At 43.8% G+C, this 15464-nt stretch overlaps 1 protein-coding gene across 2 annotated transcripts in view; it reads right to left on the bottom strand.

The window, feature by feature from the left end:
- Positions 1–15464, bottom strand: part of SHANK2 (SH3 and multiple ankyrin repeat domains 2) — a 1433430-nt gene that overhangs the window by 1115347 nt on the left and 302619 nt on the right. For both annotated transcript variants that reach the window (XM_053720553.1, XM_053720554.1), the window contains exon 7: positions 13484–13651. In XM_053720553.1, the coding sequence (XP_053576528.1) occupies positions 13484–13651 (168 nt within the window). The remainder of the gene's footprint in view (positions 1–13483; positions 13652–15464) is intronic.

Raw genomic sequence — 15464 nt, 5'->3', positions numbered from 1 at the left:
CGCTGTGCCCACACCATTTCCCTGGGGATGATTGTAGTTCAGTTATAGCATGCAACCAATAGATGGTGCTGTGCCACACATTGTCCCCGGGGATGATTGTAGTTTCTGTTATAATTTGCAACGAATAGATGGCGCTGTGCCACACCTTGTCCCCAGAGATGATTGTAGTTCCCTTATAGTGTGCAACCAATAGATGTGCCACACCTTGTACCCGGGAATGATTGTAGGTTCCCGTACAGTGTGCAACCAATAGATGGCGCTGTGCAACACCATGTCCCTGGGGATGATTGTAGTTCCCTTATAGTGTGCAATCAATAGATGGCGCTGTGCAACACCATGCCCCTGGGGATGATTGTAGTTCCGTTATATTGTGCAACCAATAGATAGCACTGTGCCACACCTTGTCCCCAGGGATGATTGTAGTTCCCTTATAGTGTGCAATCAATAGATGGTTGCAGTGCTACACACCTTGACCCTGGAGGATGAGTGTAGTTTCCCTTATAGTGTGCAACCAATAGATGGCGCTGTGCCACACCTTGTCCCCGATGGATGAGTGTAGTTCTGTTATAGTGTGCAACCAATAGATGGTGCTGTGCCACACCATGTCCCTGGGGATGATTGTAGTTCTCTTATAGTGTGCAACCAATAGATGGTACTGTGCTACACATTTACCCCGGGGATGAGTGTAGTTCCCTTATAGTGTGCAACCAATAGATGGCGCTGTGCAACACCATGTCCCTGGGGATGATTGTAGTTCCGTTATAGTGTGCAACCAATAGATGGGCGCTGTGCCACACCTTGGTCCCTGGGATGATTGTAGTTCCCTTACAGTGTGCAACCAATAGATGGTGCTGTGCTACACATTGACCCCGGGGATGATTGTAGTTCCCTTATAGTGTGCAACCAATAGATGGCGCTGTGCAACACCATGTCCCTGGGGATGATTGTAGTTCCATTATAGTGTGCAACCAATAGATGGTGCTGTGCCACACCTTGTCCCCCGAAGATGTATTGTAGTTCCCTTATAGTGTGCAACCAATAGATGGTGCTGTGCTTACAAACACCTTGACCCCCAGGGATGAGTGTAGTTCCCTTATAGTTTGCAACCAATAGATGGTGCTGGTGCCACACCTTGACCCAGGGATGAGTTTAGTTCCTTATAGTGTAAAACCAATAGATGGCGCTGTTCAACATCATGTCCTTGGGGATGATTGTAGTTCCGTTATAGTGTGCAACCAATAGATGGCGCTGTGCCACACCTTGTCCCCGGGGATGATTGTAGTTCCGTTATAGAGTGCAACCAACAGATGTCGCTGTGCCACAACCTTGTCCCCAGGGATGATTGTAGTTCCCTTATAGTGTGCAACTAATAGATGGCGCTGTGCAACACTATGTCCCCTGGGGATGATTGTAGTTCCCTTATAGTGTGCAACCAATAGGATGTGCCACACCTTGTACCCGGGAATGATTGTAGTTCTCTTACAGGTGCAACCAATAGAGTGGCGCTGGTTCAACAACATGTCCCTGGGGGAGTGATTGTAGTTCCCTTATTGTGTGCAACCATTAGATAGCGCTGTGCCACACCTTGTCCCGGGGGATGATTGTAGATCCCTTATAGTGTGCAACCAATAGATGGCGCTGTGGCGTGCTACACCTTGACCCTGGGGATGAGTGTAGTTCCCTTATAGTGTGCAACCAATTAGATGGGCTGTGCCATCACCTTGTTCCCAGGGATGAGTGGTAGTTTCTGTTATAGTGTGCAAGCCAATAGATGGTGCTGTGCCACACCATGTCCCTGGGGATCATTGTAGTTCCCTTATAGTGTGCAACCAATAGATGGTGCTGTGCTACACATTGACCCCGTGGGATGATTGTAGTTCCCTTACAGTGTGCAACCAATAGATGGCGCTGTGGCAACACCATGTTCCCTGGGATGATTGTAGTTCCATTATAGTGTGCAACCAATAGATGGTGGCTGTGCCACACCTTGTCCCCGAAGATGATTGGTAGTTCCGTATATTGTGCAAACCAATAGATGGGCGCTGTGCAAACACCATGTCCCTGGGGATGATTGTAGTTCCCTGATAGTGTACAACCAATAGATGGCACTGTGCCACACCTGTGTCCCCTGGGATGATTGTAGTTCCCTTATAGTGTGCAACTAATAATGGGTGCTGTGCTACACCTTGACCCCTAGGATGAGTGTAGTTTCCCTTATAGTGGTGCAACCAATAGATGGTGCTGTGCCCACACCTTGACCCGGGATGAGTGTAGTTCCCTTATAGTGGTGAAACCAATAGATGGCGCTGTCAACACCATGTCCCTGGGATGATTGTAGTTCCGTTATACGGTGCAACCAATATATGGCGCTGTGCCAGATCCATTTCCCTGGGGATGATTGTAGTTCCGTTATAGCGTGCAACCAATAGATGTGCTGTGCCACACAATTGTCCCCCGGGGGTGATTGTTAGTTCTGTTATAATGTGCAACCAATAGATGGCGCTGTGCCACACCCTTGTCCCCAGAAATTATTGTAGTTCCCTTATAGTGTGCAACCAATAGATGTGCCACACCTTGTACCCGGGAATGATTGTAGTTCCCTTACAGTGTGCAACCAATAGATGGCGCTGTGCAACACCATGTCCCTGGGGATGATTGTAGTTCCCTTATAGTGTGCAATCAATAGATGCGCCTGTGCAACACCATGCCCCTGGGGATGATGTAGTTCCGTTATATTGTGCAACCAATAGATAGCACTGTGCCACACCTTGTCCCCAGGGATGATTGTAGTCCCCTTATAGTGTGCAACCATAGATGGTGCAGTGCTACACCTTGACCCTGGGATGAGTGTAATTCCCTTATAGTGTGCAGGCCAATAGATGGTGCTGTGCTACACATTTACCCCGGGGATGAGTGTAGTTCCCTTATAGTGTGCAACCAATAGATGGCGCTGTGCAACACCATGTCCCTGGGGATGATTGTGAGTTCCGTTATAGGTGTGCAACCAATAGAGTGGCGCTGTGCCACACCTTGTCCCCATGGATGAGTGTAGTTCTGTTATAGTGTGCAACCAATAGATGGTGCTGTGCCACACCATGTCCCTGGGGATGATTGTAGGTCTCTTATAGTGTGCAACCAATAGATGGGTGCTGTGCTACACATTTACCCCGGGATGAGTGTAGTTCCCTTATAGTGTGCAACCAATAGATGGCGCTGTGCAAACACCATGTCCCTGGGGATGATTGTTAGTTTCCGTTATAGTGTGCAACCAATAGATGGCGCTGTGCCACACCTTGTCCCTGGGGATGATTGTAGTTCCCTTATAGTGTGCAACCAATAGATGGCGCTGTGCAACACCATGTCCCCGGCGATGATTGTAGTTCCCCTTATAGTGTGCAAACCAATAGATGGCGCTGTGCCACACCCTTGTCCCTGGGGATGATTGTAGTTCCCTTATAGTGTGCAACCAATAGATGGCGCTGTGCCACACCTTGTCCCCGGGGGATGAGTTTAGTTCCGTTATAGTGTGCAACCAATAGATGGTGCTGTGCCACACCTTGTCCCCAGGGATGAGTGTAGTTCCCTTATATTGTGCAACAAATAGATGGTGCTGTGCAACACCATGTCAATGGGGATGATTGTAGTTCCCTTACAGTGTGCAACCAATATATGGCGCTGTGCCACACCATGTCACTGGGGGATGAATGTAGTTCCCTTATAGTGTGCAAACCAATATATGGCGCTGTGTCACACCATGTCCCCAGGGATGAGTGTAACATAGTAACATAGTAACATAGTAGATAAGGTTGAAAAAAAGACTGAAGTCCATCAGAGTTCAACCTATACAAATCTAAAATACTTACAAAAAGCTCCAGTTAAGTTTAAATAACCCCACAAAAAGGTGACCCATTTAATACTAGCAATAACATCCATGAAATTTTGTTTATATACAGAAATGTATCCAGGACTATTTTTAAATGTATCTAGGGGTATTGGCATTCACTACCTCCTTTGGTAATGAGTTCCACAATTTTATTGCTCTTACAGGTGAAAAAAAACGTTTCCGTTGCAGGAGATTAAATCTCCTTTCCTTCAATCTTAAATGTGACCCCTTGTCAGAAACAATTTTCTTGGAATAAACAGATCTTCTACCATCTCTGAATATGGGCCTTGAAAATATTTATATAAAGTAATCATGTCACCCTCTCAAGCGCCTTTTTTCTAAAGAAAACAGACCCAGGTTCGGCTAGCCTCTCCTCATAGGTTAATTTCTCTCCAATCCCCTTATTAGCTTTGTGGCCCTTCTCTGAACTTTTTCTAGTTCTGCAATATCTTTTTTTGCGATCAGTCCCCCAGAACTGTACTCCAGTGCAGGGCTTACTAGGGCTTTATATAGGGGCAGAAGTTATGCTTTCCTCCCTTGAATCAATGCCTCTTTTAATACATGCTAGTATCTTATTAGCCTTTGAAGCCGCTGCCCTGCATTGTGCACCCATCTTTAGCTTGTTATCTATTACTACTCCCAAATCTCTTTCCTCCTCTGTTTGGCTAAGTCTTGTTCCATTTAAAAAATACGTTGCCTGCTTATTTTTACTTCCAAAATGTAGAATCTTGCATTTTTCTGTATTAAATCCATTTCCATTTACTTGCCCATACTTTTAATTTTTGCAGATCCCTTTGTAATGAGAAGTTCAATCTGCTCTGACCTAATGACCTTACTTAACTTAGTATAATCTGCAAAAATAGAGATGTCGCTATTTAATCCTTGCTCCAAGTTATTTATAAAAAATATTAAAAAGAACAGGGCCCAGTACTGATCCCTGGGGGACTCCACTGATTACCTTTGTCCAATCTGAGTATCATCCATTTACTACTACTCGTTGCTTCCTATCTTTTATGGAGTTATTTATCCATGAGCTAACATTTTTCAGCTATTCCCAGTCCCTTAATTTTGTGCATTAATCTTCTCATGTGGCACTGTATCAAATGCCTTTGCAAAATCTAAGTATATCACATTATATATATGTAGTTCCCTTATAGTATGTAACCAATAGATGGCGCTTTGCCACACCTTGTCCCCAGAGATGATTGTAGTTCCGTTATAGTGTGCAGCCAATAGATGGCCAGTGCCACACCTTATCCCCAGGGATGAGTGTAGTTCCTTATAGTGTGTAACCAATAGAGTGGCGCTGTGCCACACCTTGTCCCCAGGGATGAGTGTAGTTCCCTGATAGTGTGTAACCAATAGATGGGCGCTGTGCCACACCTTGTCCCTGGAGATGATTGTAGTTCCATTATAATGTGCAACCAACAGATGGTGCTGTACCACACCTTGTCCCCAGGGATTATTGTAGTTCCCTTATAGTGAAACTGTACTTTTAAATGGATTTTTGATGTGTTTTGTGCAACTTTTTTGTCTCACGTAACAGTTAACCAAAGTTCTGAAGTCACGTTATCCTGACGTGCAACATATAGATGGCGCTGTGCCACACCATGTCCCTGGGGATGATTGTACTTCCATTATAGTGTGCAACCAATAGATGGTGCTGTGCTACACCTTGACCCCGGGGATAAGTGTAGTTCCCTTATAGTGTGGTAACCAATAGATGGCGCTGTGCCACACCTTGTCACCGGCGATGATTGTAGTTCCGTTATAGTGTGCAACCAACAGATGGTGCTGTACCACACCTTGTCCCCAGGGATTATTGTAGTTCCCTTATAGTGTGCAACTAATAGATGGTGCTGTGCAACACCTTGACCCCAGGGATGAGTGTAGTTCCCTTATAGTGTGCAACCAATAGATGTGCTGTGCCACACCTTGTCCCCGAGGATGATTGTATTTCCCTTATAGTGTGCAACCAATAGATGGCGCTGTGCTACACCCTTATCCCCGGGGATGATTGTTTTTCCCTTATAGTGTGCAACCAACAGATGGCGCTGTGCTACAACCTTGTCCCCAGGGATGATTCTAGATCCATTATAGTGAATAACCAATAGGTGGTGCTGTGCTTCACCTTGTAGAACAAATACAAATAGAACTAAACCACTCTCTATGTGTTAAAGCAACTTAAAAGAAAAGATCTCTACAATCTCCTCAAAAAAATTAAGAATAAACAAAAAGAAGCGCTAAAAGCAAAATCACATGAACCAGTTGGATAAACAGAAATGTCAGATTTATTCTATATAATAAAATTCACATATTCAGCCACCGGTGGTAAATAATAGGTAGAAATGGTCTTATAACCTATGATTCTATAAAACTATATGCACATAAGGTACCAAATAGACTCTTAGAAAAAATAGAAAAATATAAAAAATGTGGCAATATAAAAATGTGAAAAGTAATGCCAATCTCCTCAAAAGGAATTTTACAAACCTCCGTAGATAATAGTTCCAGTTTACTCAAAAGAAGGATACAATGTTCCTTAAATGGTATCACTATGTGTCAATAGTATCGCTTTCAGCGGGTATAAAGAGTCATAGATGTATCAGTTCGTAGAGATTGTAAAAAAGACACAGTGTGGTTTTTAAATATTCGGTGGAGTTTGCCTTCGTGCCAGGTAATATTCAGAAAAGGCTATATATCTTTCTTATCTCACAAACATATCACTTTCAACAGTTTTCACCTCCCAGTACCTTACAAAGACCGATGTAGCGATGTGCACCTCGTGTGAGTATCTCACTTACTTCTGGGTTTCAGGTCTCTGGTGTCACCTGGGTAGGGGTTAGCCAATCACGGGTAGTTTTTTCGCTTTTCAAACTCTGTGCTGATACCTGTTCGTGATGATGTCTGTAATGATTCCAAAGTAGAATGTCCTCCCTTCTTCTTCATAGAGCGCTCAATATCAAGGGATCAATGAATGTGTAGAGTTCCAACAAGTCTCATCTACGCGTTTCAGCTTCCTTGGAAGCCTTTATCAAGATGACTTGCTTAATCTAAGGCTTACTTTTATAGACCAGCATTTTTGTTCTTGGGGGAGTGGTTACAACATGAGTTTCAGATTAGTTCATCAAAGTAGCATAATTATTGGAAACATTGGAATCTTTTTAAAATAGACACAGCCTGTATAGAGGAGTGGCATTGCTACACCTTGTCCCCAGGGATGATTGTAGTTACCTTTATAGTGTGCAAGCAATAGATGGTGCTGTGCCACACCTTGTCCCCGGGGATGATTGTAGTTCCGTTATAGTGTGCAACCAATAGATGGCGCTGTGCCACACCTTGTCCCCGGGGATGATTGTATTTCCCTTATAGTGTGAAACTAATAGATAGCACTGTGCTACACCTTGTCCCCAGGGATGATTGTAGATCCGTTATAGTGAATAACCAATAGGTGGCGCTTTGCCACACCTTGTCCACTGGGATATTTGTAGTTTCATTATTGTGTGCAACCAATAGATGGAGCTATACAAACAAGGTACAATTACTGTTAATAGTCCAGAGGGTTCAGGATGTAGATAGTAAATCAGATGGGAGATTAAATATGGCAGGGATTAAGTGGTGTAAAGTTGCTGCTAGGTTCAATAGGACAAGGGTCTGGAAATAAGGTAGTTAATGAGTTCTGGAGGCTCTTGTGCAGTAGATGGCAGCAGAATGTGGTTAGAGTTAATTATAGGAGAACTGCTTGCTGGAATTAGACCAGTAAGGGTTAATAGTGGGTTAGGAATACTAAACCAGTGGGGGGTGTCGGGTAACAGTCACATGCCGCTATAGAAACCTACTGTCACTAGTAACTCCATTAGAATTTAACCCATGATCTCTCGTGACTGTATGATCACTTGTCCCTTCAGACCCCTGTGCAAACGGAAAGGAACATTAGGCACACGGGGCAGGTGAAATACACCCTTCCTCTCTGTGGTACTCTGATATCAATAGCAAGAGATGAAGATACATTTTTAAAGAACAATAACATTAATCTCTTATCTTACTCTCTAGGAACGCAGACGATTAATTCTTTATATGTCATGCGCTGTATATTGATAAAGAGTGACACTGTGACCGTACGGTACAAATAATTGTCACAGCAACACTAACCCGCTTTCTGTGATATATAGCAATAGCTCAGGGAAATGTCAGGCAATTCTTTTTCTGGGAAAACTAAGAGTTCATCTCTAATTGTCAGATAGGCGTGTGCAGGAAGAAGCCTCAGGGACACAGTAGAATACAGCACCTGGGGAATCCCAGCTCGGGGGGGGGGGGTGGGCACACTGTGTCTTCTACAAATATTAAAGGGACATTCTTGTGCACAGATAAACTGCACTAGTGTCCCTTGCAAGCTATAGGCTTAACTTCCACAAATAGTTCAACACACAGCTACAGTCACACTCCAGAACCGCAACACAGGACACAGCCAATTAAGAGCTGTAAACAAATGTATCTGCCAATCACAGGCAGTGTGGGACTTTAGCTGTGTCTTTAACCCTTTATATGGGTTTAAATGTATAGCTTGTGTGGGGCACTAATACAAAGATGTGTGAATGAATCAGATAATTTTATTTACATTAAACGCCTCTTGAGCTAAATGTAAATTTCCCCATAAAACTACAAGAAAGTTGTATTTTTCATTCTGCCCTGTACAAATTCTGATAGCAAAATACGTTTGAATTTATTTTAAAGCATTTTGACCTAGATTCTATGGTAGTCACTAGAGAGTCACTAGACATTATGGGAGTCGCTAGAGAGTCGCTAGACCCTATGGGAGCCGCTAGAGAGTCACTAGACCCTATGGGAGTCGCTTGACCTTATGGGAGTCGCTAGACCCTATGGGAGCCACTATAGATTTGCTAGACCATATGGGAGTTACTAGAGAGTTGTTAGACCCTATGGGAGTTGCTAGAGAGTCGCTAGACCCTATGGGAGTCACTATAAAATTGCTAGACCTTAGTAGAATTGCTAGATAGTTGCTAGACTCTATTTGAGTCACTATAGAGTGGTTAGACCCTATGGAAGTTGCTAGAGAGTCGTTAGACCCTATGGGAGTTGCTAAACCCTATTGGAGTCACTATAGAGTCGCTAGACCCTATGGGAGTCCCTAGAGAGTCGTTAGAACCAATAGGAATCGCTAGACCCTATGGGAGTCACAAGAGAGTCACTAGACCTTATGGGAATTGCTAGAAAGTGGCTAGACCCTATGAGAGTCACTATTGAGTGGCTAAACCCTATGAGAGTTGCTAAAGTCTCGCTAGAACCTATGGGAGTTGCTAGAGAATTGCTAGACCCTATGGGAGTTGTGAGAGTTTCGCTAGACCCTATGGGAGTCGCTTAACCCTATGAAAGTCGCTAGACCCTATGGGAGTCTTTAGAGAGTCGATAGATCCTATGGGAGTTGCTAGACCCTATGTGAGTCTCTATAGAGTTGCTAGATCCTATTGGAGTCACTAGACCATATAGAAGACGCTACAGAATCACTAGATCCAATGTTGGTCACTAAATCTATTGGGTGACATCAGTTATTTGCATATTAGTGACTTGATCCTACTCAAGACTTTGATATTTGTGGGTCACTAAATAGCGGTAACTGATGGCTCCAAGTTTTCACCAGTCATCTGGGTTTGTCTGACTCTGGTTCCTATATTAGACAGACAACATTGTTATATCCTTTTAACCAAAACTGCTGCTAAATCCACCTCCAGCACTGTTAGCTCTAACTGAAACCCCCCCAACCTCCCAGCACAATTATATGCCATGGCTCAACTGCCCCCTCCATCCTTCACTGCCATAATTATATGTCATTGCTAAATTGCCCCTCCATCCCTCACTGCCACAATTATATGTCATGGCCTAACTGCCCCGTCCATCTCTCACTGGCCAAATTATATGTCACAGCTTTACTGACCCCCCTCATCTCCAAACTGGCACAATTATATTTAACGGCTTAACTGACCCCCCCCCCCCATCCCCCAACTGACACAATTATATGTCATGGCTTAACCGACCCCCATCACACCACTGGCATAATAGTATGTCATGGCTTAACTGCCCCCCCCATTCCCAGACTGGCACAATTATATGTCATGGCTTAAACAGATTCCCCTTCCCCAGACTGGCACAATTATATGTAATGGATCAAGTGATCTTCCATCTCCTCACTGGCACAATTATATGTTACAACTCAACCAATCCCCCCTGCATCCCATGTTTTATGGCACATTTTTGTGCTAAAGTATCATAAAACATGTTGAGATCTGTGCATATCCTAAAAGGGCTAATTAAGTAAAAATAGCTTGCAAAAAATTGTTAAAATTGTATTTTAACTGAGTTCACAGCTTCTAGGCATGCTCCAGCAGATAATCACTGTGCACTTTTGCATTCTACCAAACACAGCTTCCCTAAGAATAGGAACAAAAGAAGAGGCGCCTCATTGTGCAGTATATCCAAGTACAAATAATATGAAATCAGGTATTATTGCACTCACTTGTTAGAAAGCACTAATGTGCTAGTTAGGCATGCCGGGACATCAGAGCTCTCGGCTGTCTCCACTCCTGGGATAACAGCAGCGTTGCATGCCGACAAACGAGTTGCTGTGTTTGTTTTAATAAACTGTTTATACATTTTAAACCACTCTCTGCCTATTTCACCATTTGAGCTAACCTCCGGGTAACCGCACTACAATGTGCTGCGGTGGGTTACCGGTCGACTTTGGGAATTGGCTTCCAGGATGAGGAGAACACCTCCTGTGCTTGTGGAGTATCCCAGTGTACATCCTGCTGACGGCCTTGATTTTCACCTGTGCATAGTGAGGACGCTGCTATTATCCCAGGAGAGGAGCCAGCTGAGAGGCTCTGATGTCCCGGCATGCCTAACTAGCACATTAGTGCTTTCTAACAAGTGAGTGGAATAATACCTGATTTCATATTATTTGTACTTGGATATACCTCTTCTTTTGTTCCTATTCTTCAGGAAGCTGTGTCTGGATTGTCGAGATTTGGAGAGTGCAGGCCGATCATCCCAGTGCAGACTTTGTTACCATTGGACATTAATAACAGACACTATTGGTATTGTGCGGTTTGCGCCCTCTTTCTACCAAAGTGACAACAGATATAGATACAGCCATAGAAGGAAATGTGACGGTGGGGGGGGGGGGGGAGTTAGAACTTTACAATTCGGAAACTGAAAATAAAGTGTTAATGGCGAGGCACTGCAGTATAAATTTGCAGGTAAAGTAATTAAAGTACATATTATTATATTTTGTCTCTATCCTTGTTTTATGTCCCTTTAAGGGTTAAGTAAAGATGCTTAATGCCGGCACAATACAGTCATTAGAACATGGGTGTTGCCTTAATCTCAAGAACAATCATTACACTATAAGTTGTCTCTGGCAGATGACTCATTTGTTTCTTCTGATGCTGAGGATTCTGTGGTTAGCTTTACGGACTGCTTTGTAGCCAAGAAACACTATGCGCTAGATTACTAGTGGAGCGGTAGTTTGTGCTCCCGAGATAACCCTGCTAAATTGAATCTTTTTGCATGAATATTGCATAAATATGATTTTTCATGTTTTCAGCTACTTGACTGCAAAGGACTCCAATGCATGTCTTTAAATACATAAAAACATCTGTACACATATATATATATATACACATACATATGTATATGTAACCATGTGTATTTATGTATCTCTATGTTAAAGCCATTTGCAGCCTTTTTTTTCTAATACCTGAGACCTCATATATCTTTGAGAACTTTTTTTTTTTTTTTACAAATTTTTATTAGATAGTGTTATTATGATTGTAATAAGCTCTGAAGTCACAATATCCTAACAATCATTAAATGCAATTGCGCTCAAGCCAACATGTTTACTTTAAACACGTAATAGCATGCTACTTCTGACACTCGCAAACAACTGCTGTGGGGTTCAGTTACTGAAATCCAAGCTGGAGGTTTGTAGATGTCATCCACAGGAATGTCTCTTGGGTTACAATAAATAATCAGTTTGTGAGTCATCAGGTGAGCAAGTCATACAGACCTCACTCTCATTCCTCTCTTCTCACTAAGCTGGTTATACACAAATACCCAACACAAGAACGTGTCTGCATTTTAATTAATGAAGCCCAATCAACTACTTATACAGTAAATATACAGCTCAGTCTGGTTAACCATACGAACAGGCAGAAGAAGCAGGTGTATATCTGGCCTCTCATTAAGGGACACAGGAACTTTCACTGACCTTTATGAAAAAAATATCTACAAAGTTGTAACAAATGGAAAACATGGTGGTCAGTAATGAAATATTCAGGGTGTGCGAAGCCAGGCTGTCTGGGTTTGCAAGGTCAAGAAGTTTGGGAGTGTGAAGCATAATGGTCTGAGTGTGGGAGGCACAGAGGTCTGGGTATGCGAGGTCAAGCTTTGTGGGTGTGAAAAGCATAGTGGGTGTGAGGCACAGAGGTCTGGGTGTGCAAGGTCAGGCAGTCTGGGTGTGTGTGAAGCCAGACTGTCTGGTTGTTCAAGGTCAAGCAGTGTTGATGTGCAAAGCATAGCGGTCTGGGTGTGCGAGGCACAGAGTTCTGGGTGTGCAAGGCAGAGAGATCTGGGTGTGCGAGGCACAGGGATCTGGGTGTGTGAGGCACAGAGGCACAAAGGTCTTGGTATGCAAGGCACAGAAGTCTGGGTGTGCGAGGCACAGAGGTCTGGGTGTGCGAGGCACAGAGGTGTGGGTGTGCGAGGCACAGAGGTGTGGGTGTGCGAGGCACAGAGGTCTGGGTGTGAGAGACACAGAAGTCTGGGTGTGTGAGGCACAGAGGTGTGTGTGTGTGAGGCACAGAGGTGTGTGTGTGTGAGGCACAGAGGTGTGTGTGTGCGAATGCATAGAAGTCTGGGTGTGTGAGGCACAGAGGTCTGGGTGTGCGAGGCACAGAAGTCTGGGTGTGTGAGGCACAGAAGTCTGGGTGTGCGAGGTACAGAAGTCTGAGTGTGCGAGGCACAGAAGTCTGGGTGTGCGAGGCACAGAAGTCTGGGTGTGCGAGGCACAGAGGTGTGTGTGTGCGAGGCACAGAGGTGTGTGTGTGTGAGGCACAGAGGTCTGGATGTGTGAGGCACAGAGGCACAAAGATCTGGGTATGCAAGGCACAGAAGTCTGGGTATGCAAGGCACAGAAGTCTGGGTGTGCGAGGCACAGAGGTCAGGGTGTGTGAGGCACAGAGGTCTGGGTGTGCAAGGAACAGAGGCACAAAGGTCTGGGTGTACCAGGCACAGAGGTCTGGGTGTGTGAGGCAGAGTAATTGAAGTCCAAAAATTATAAAAAAAAAGGTAAAAACATGCAAGAAAAGCTTTATTGAGAGGATTTGACAACCATTGAACCATTGTCCCCATGTAAAGTATCTGTAATACCTACACATGGGGAAATCCACAGTAAAAATGCACATTAAATGGGTTTTCTAAATTTAGTTTTGTTTTTTTTTTAAAAATGGATTTTTATGGATCTACAAACCCCCATGTGAGACACTTTGGTTAGCTCTAATAGACTACAAGAGACCTGATAGTCACCTGATGTATCTCCTGCCAACCATTCTCATCTTTACATCCAATGGAGGAGTGCTCATGAAGCAACAGCTCGCAGCAGTATGGATCCCCTCCTACCATCGCCGTGTGGTATATCGGCGTCAGACCTCGGCTGTCCTTATAGTCAGGAGATGCCCCCAGTTCCAACAGCATCTGTAAAATAAGATCATTATCACAATTTATACACCACCCCAGAAAAAGACACTGAATTATGTTTATTTAATATGCAATATTTCACTGGCGTCTGATCAGTTACACAGGAGCAGAAAACAGGGTGGACATATTAAAGAGAGAGGGGGTTGATATGCTATGTGAGCGGTTAAAAGTAGCGACAGCTGTACTATAATGATGCAGAAGTGTCACTGACAATAATAAGTCATGCACCAACATGCAAAATGACACTACATATTTTCCTAGTGAAATTCAGAGGATCTAGGTCATCAGATACAAAAATAAGACATTCATGAAATAAATAGGTGTCGTGTCACAGTGATCTGCTTGTGCAAATACAGTAAGCGGAAAGTATTACTGTATTTCTCATCACCTTGCTGTGCACAGTATTTACACCAAGACCAGCAAACTGCTTTGTTACAAACAAACATGTTTATCCAGCAATGTGTGAGCTGATTCCATTTTTACACAAAGTGCACTGAAATGATAAATATTCTTAGTCACATTTAAGCTAACGGAAGCGAGAAAGCCAGGTGACCCAATAACAGCAGAAATCTGCTGAACTAAATTCAGGCCACAGGAGACCCTGCAGGGAACATACAGCTGGCAAACATCTGAGACTACTAATAGAATGCATTATACAGGGACCCCTGTCATGTTCAGAATTGTGATGACATTATCCAAGGTGTAATAGAGGGTAGCTACTCCAGTCATGGCCCATACTAGGATGGGATTGTACAGGGAGGAATATGGGAGAGAAGATACCCCAGTCAAGGTCTACACTGAGAGGGCATTGTCCAGGGATAAATATGTGGCAAAGGTAATCAAATCATTGTCTTTGCTGGGATGTCATTGTCCAGGGAGAAATATGGGGGTAGGTACCCCAATCATAGTCTAAACTGGGATAGCATTGCTCAACCTGTAAGATGGGGGGCAGGTACCCCAATCATGGTCTATTCTGGGATGGCATTGCCCAAGGAATAATATGGGGTGCAGGTACCCCAATCATGGTCTATATTGGGATGACATTATCTAGGGAGTAATATGGGGGGCAAGTACCCCAGTCAAGCTCTACACTGGGCTGGCATTGCCCAAGGATAAATACGTGGCACAGGTACCCTAATCATTATCTTTGCTTGGATAGCATTGCCTAAGGAGTAATATGGGGGGTAGGTACCCAAGTTATTGTCAATTATGGGATGGCATAGCCCAGGAAATTATATGTGAGGCAAAATACCCCAGTCATGATCAGTACTGGGATTGCATTGCCCAGGGACTAATATAAAGGGGAGGTACTCCAATTATGGTCTTTGCTGAGATGGAATTTTAACAGAGAATAATATGACAGGGATTAAAATGACGGCCATTACTGGGAAGAAATCCCCTAGGTAGTAATATGAAGGCAGAGATTACAACTTGACAAAAGGGCAGGTGCCCCAAAATTTAGCAATGTTTTGCTACTAAGAGTACAGCCTTTTTTTTTGCTTTTTTGGGCATAGATTACAATAACAGTCATTAGTGGGAAGGCATCACTTAGTGGTAGTAATATGAGGGTCAGGGATTTCAATGACTGTCATTAGCGGGAAGGCATCACTCAGTGGTAATATGAGGGGTAGGAATCACAATAACAGTCATTAGCAGCAAGGCATCACTTAGTGATAATATGAGGGACGGGGATCACAATGACGGTCATTAGTGGGAAGGCATCATCCAGGTGGTAATATGAGGGCAGAGATCACAATGACGGTTATTAGCGGGAAGGCATCTCCCAGGCAGTAATATGAGAGCAGGGTTC

Source organism: Bombina bombina, chromosome 7 (assembly GCF_027579735.1).
Source record: "Bombina bombina isolate aBomBom1 chromosome 7, aBomBom1.pri, whole genome shotgun sequence".
Taxonomy (NCBI): Eukaryota; Metazoa; Chordata; class Amphibia; order Anura; family Bombinatoridae; genus Bombina; species Bombina bombina.
Note: the sequence above shows the minus strand (reverse complement) of the source record. Positions and strands in the feature narration are given on the sequence as shown.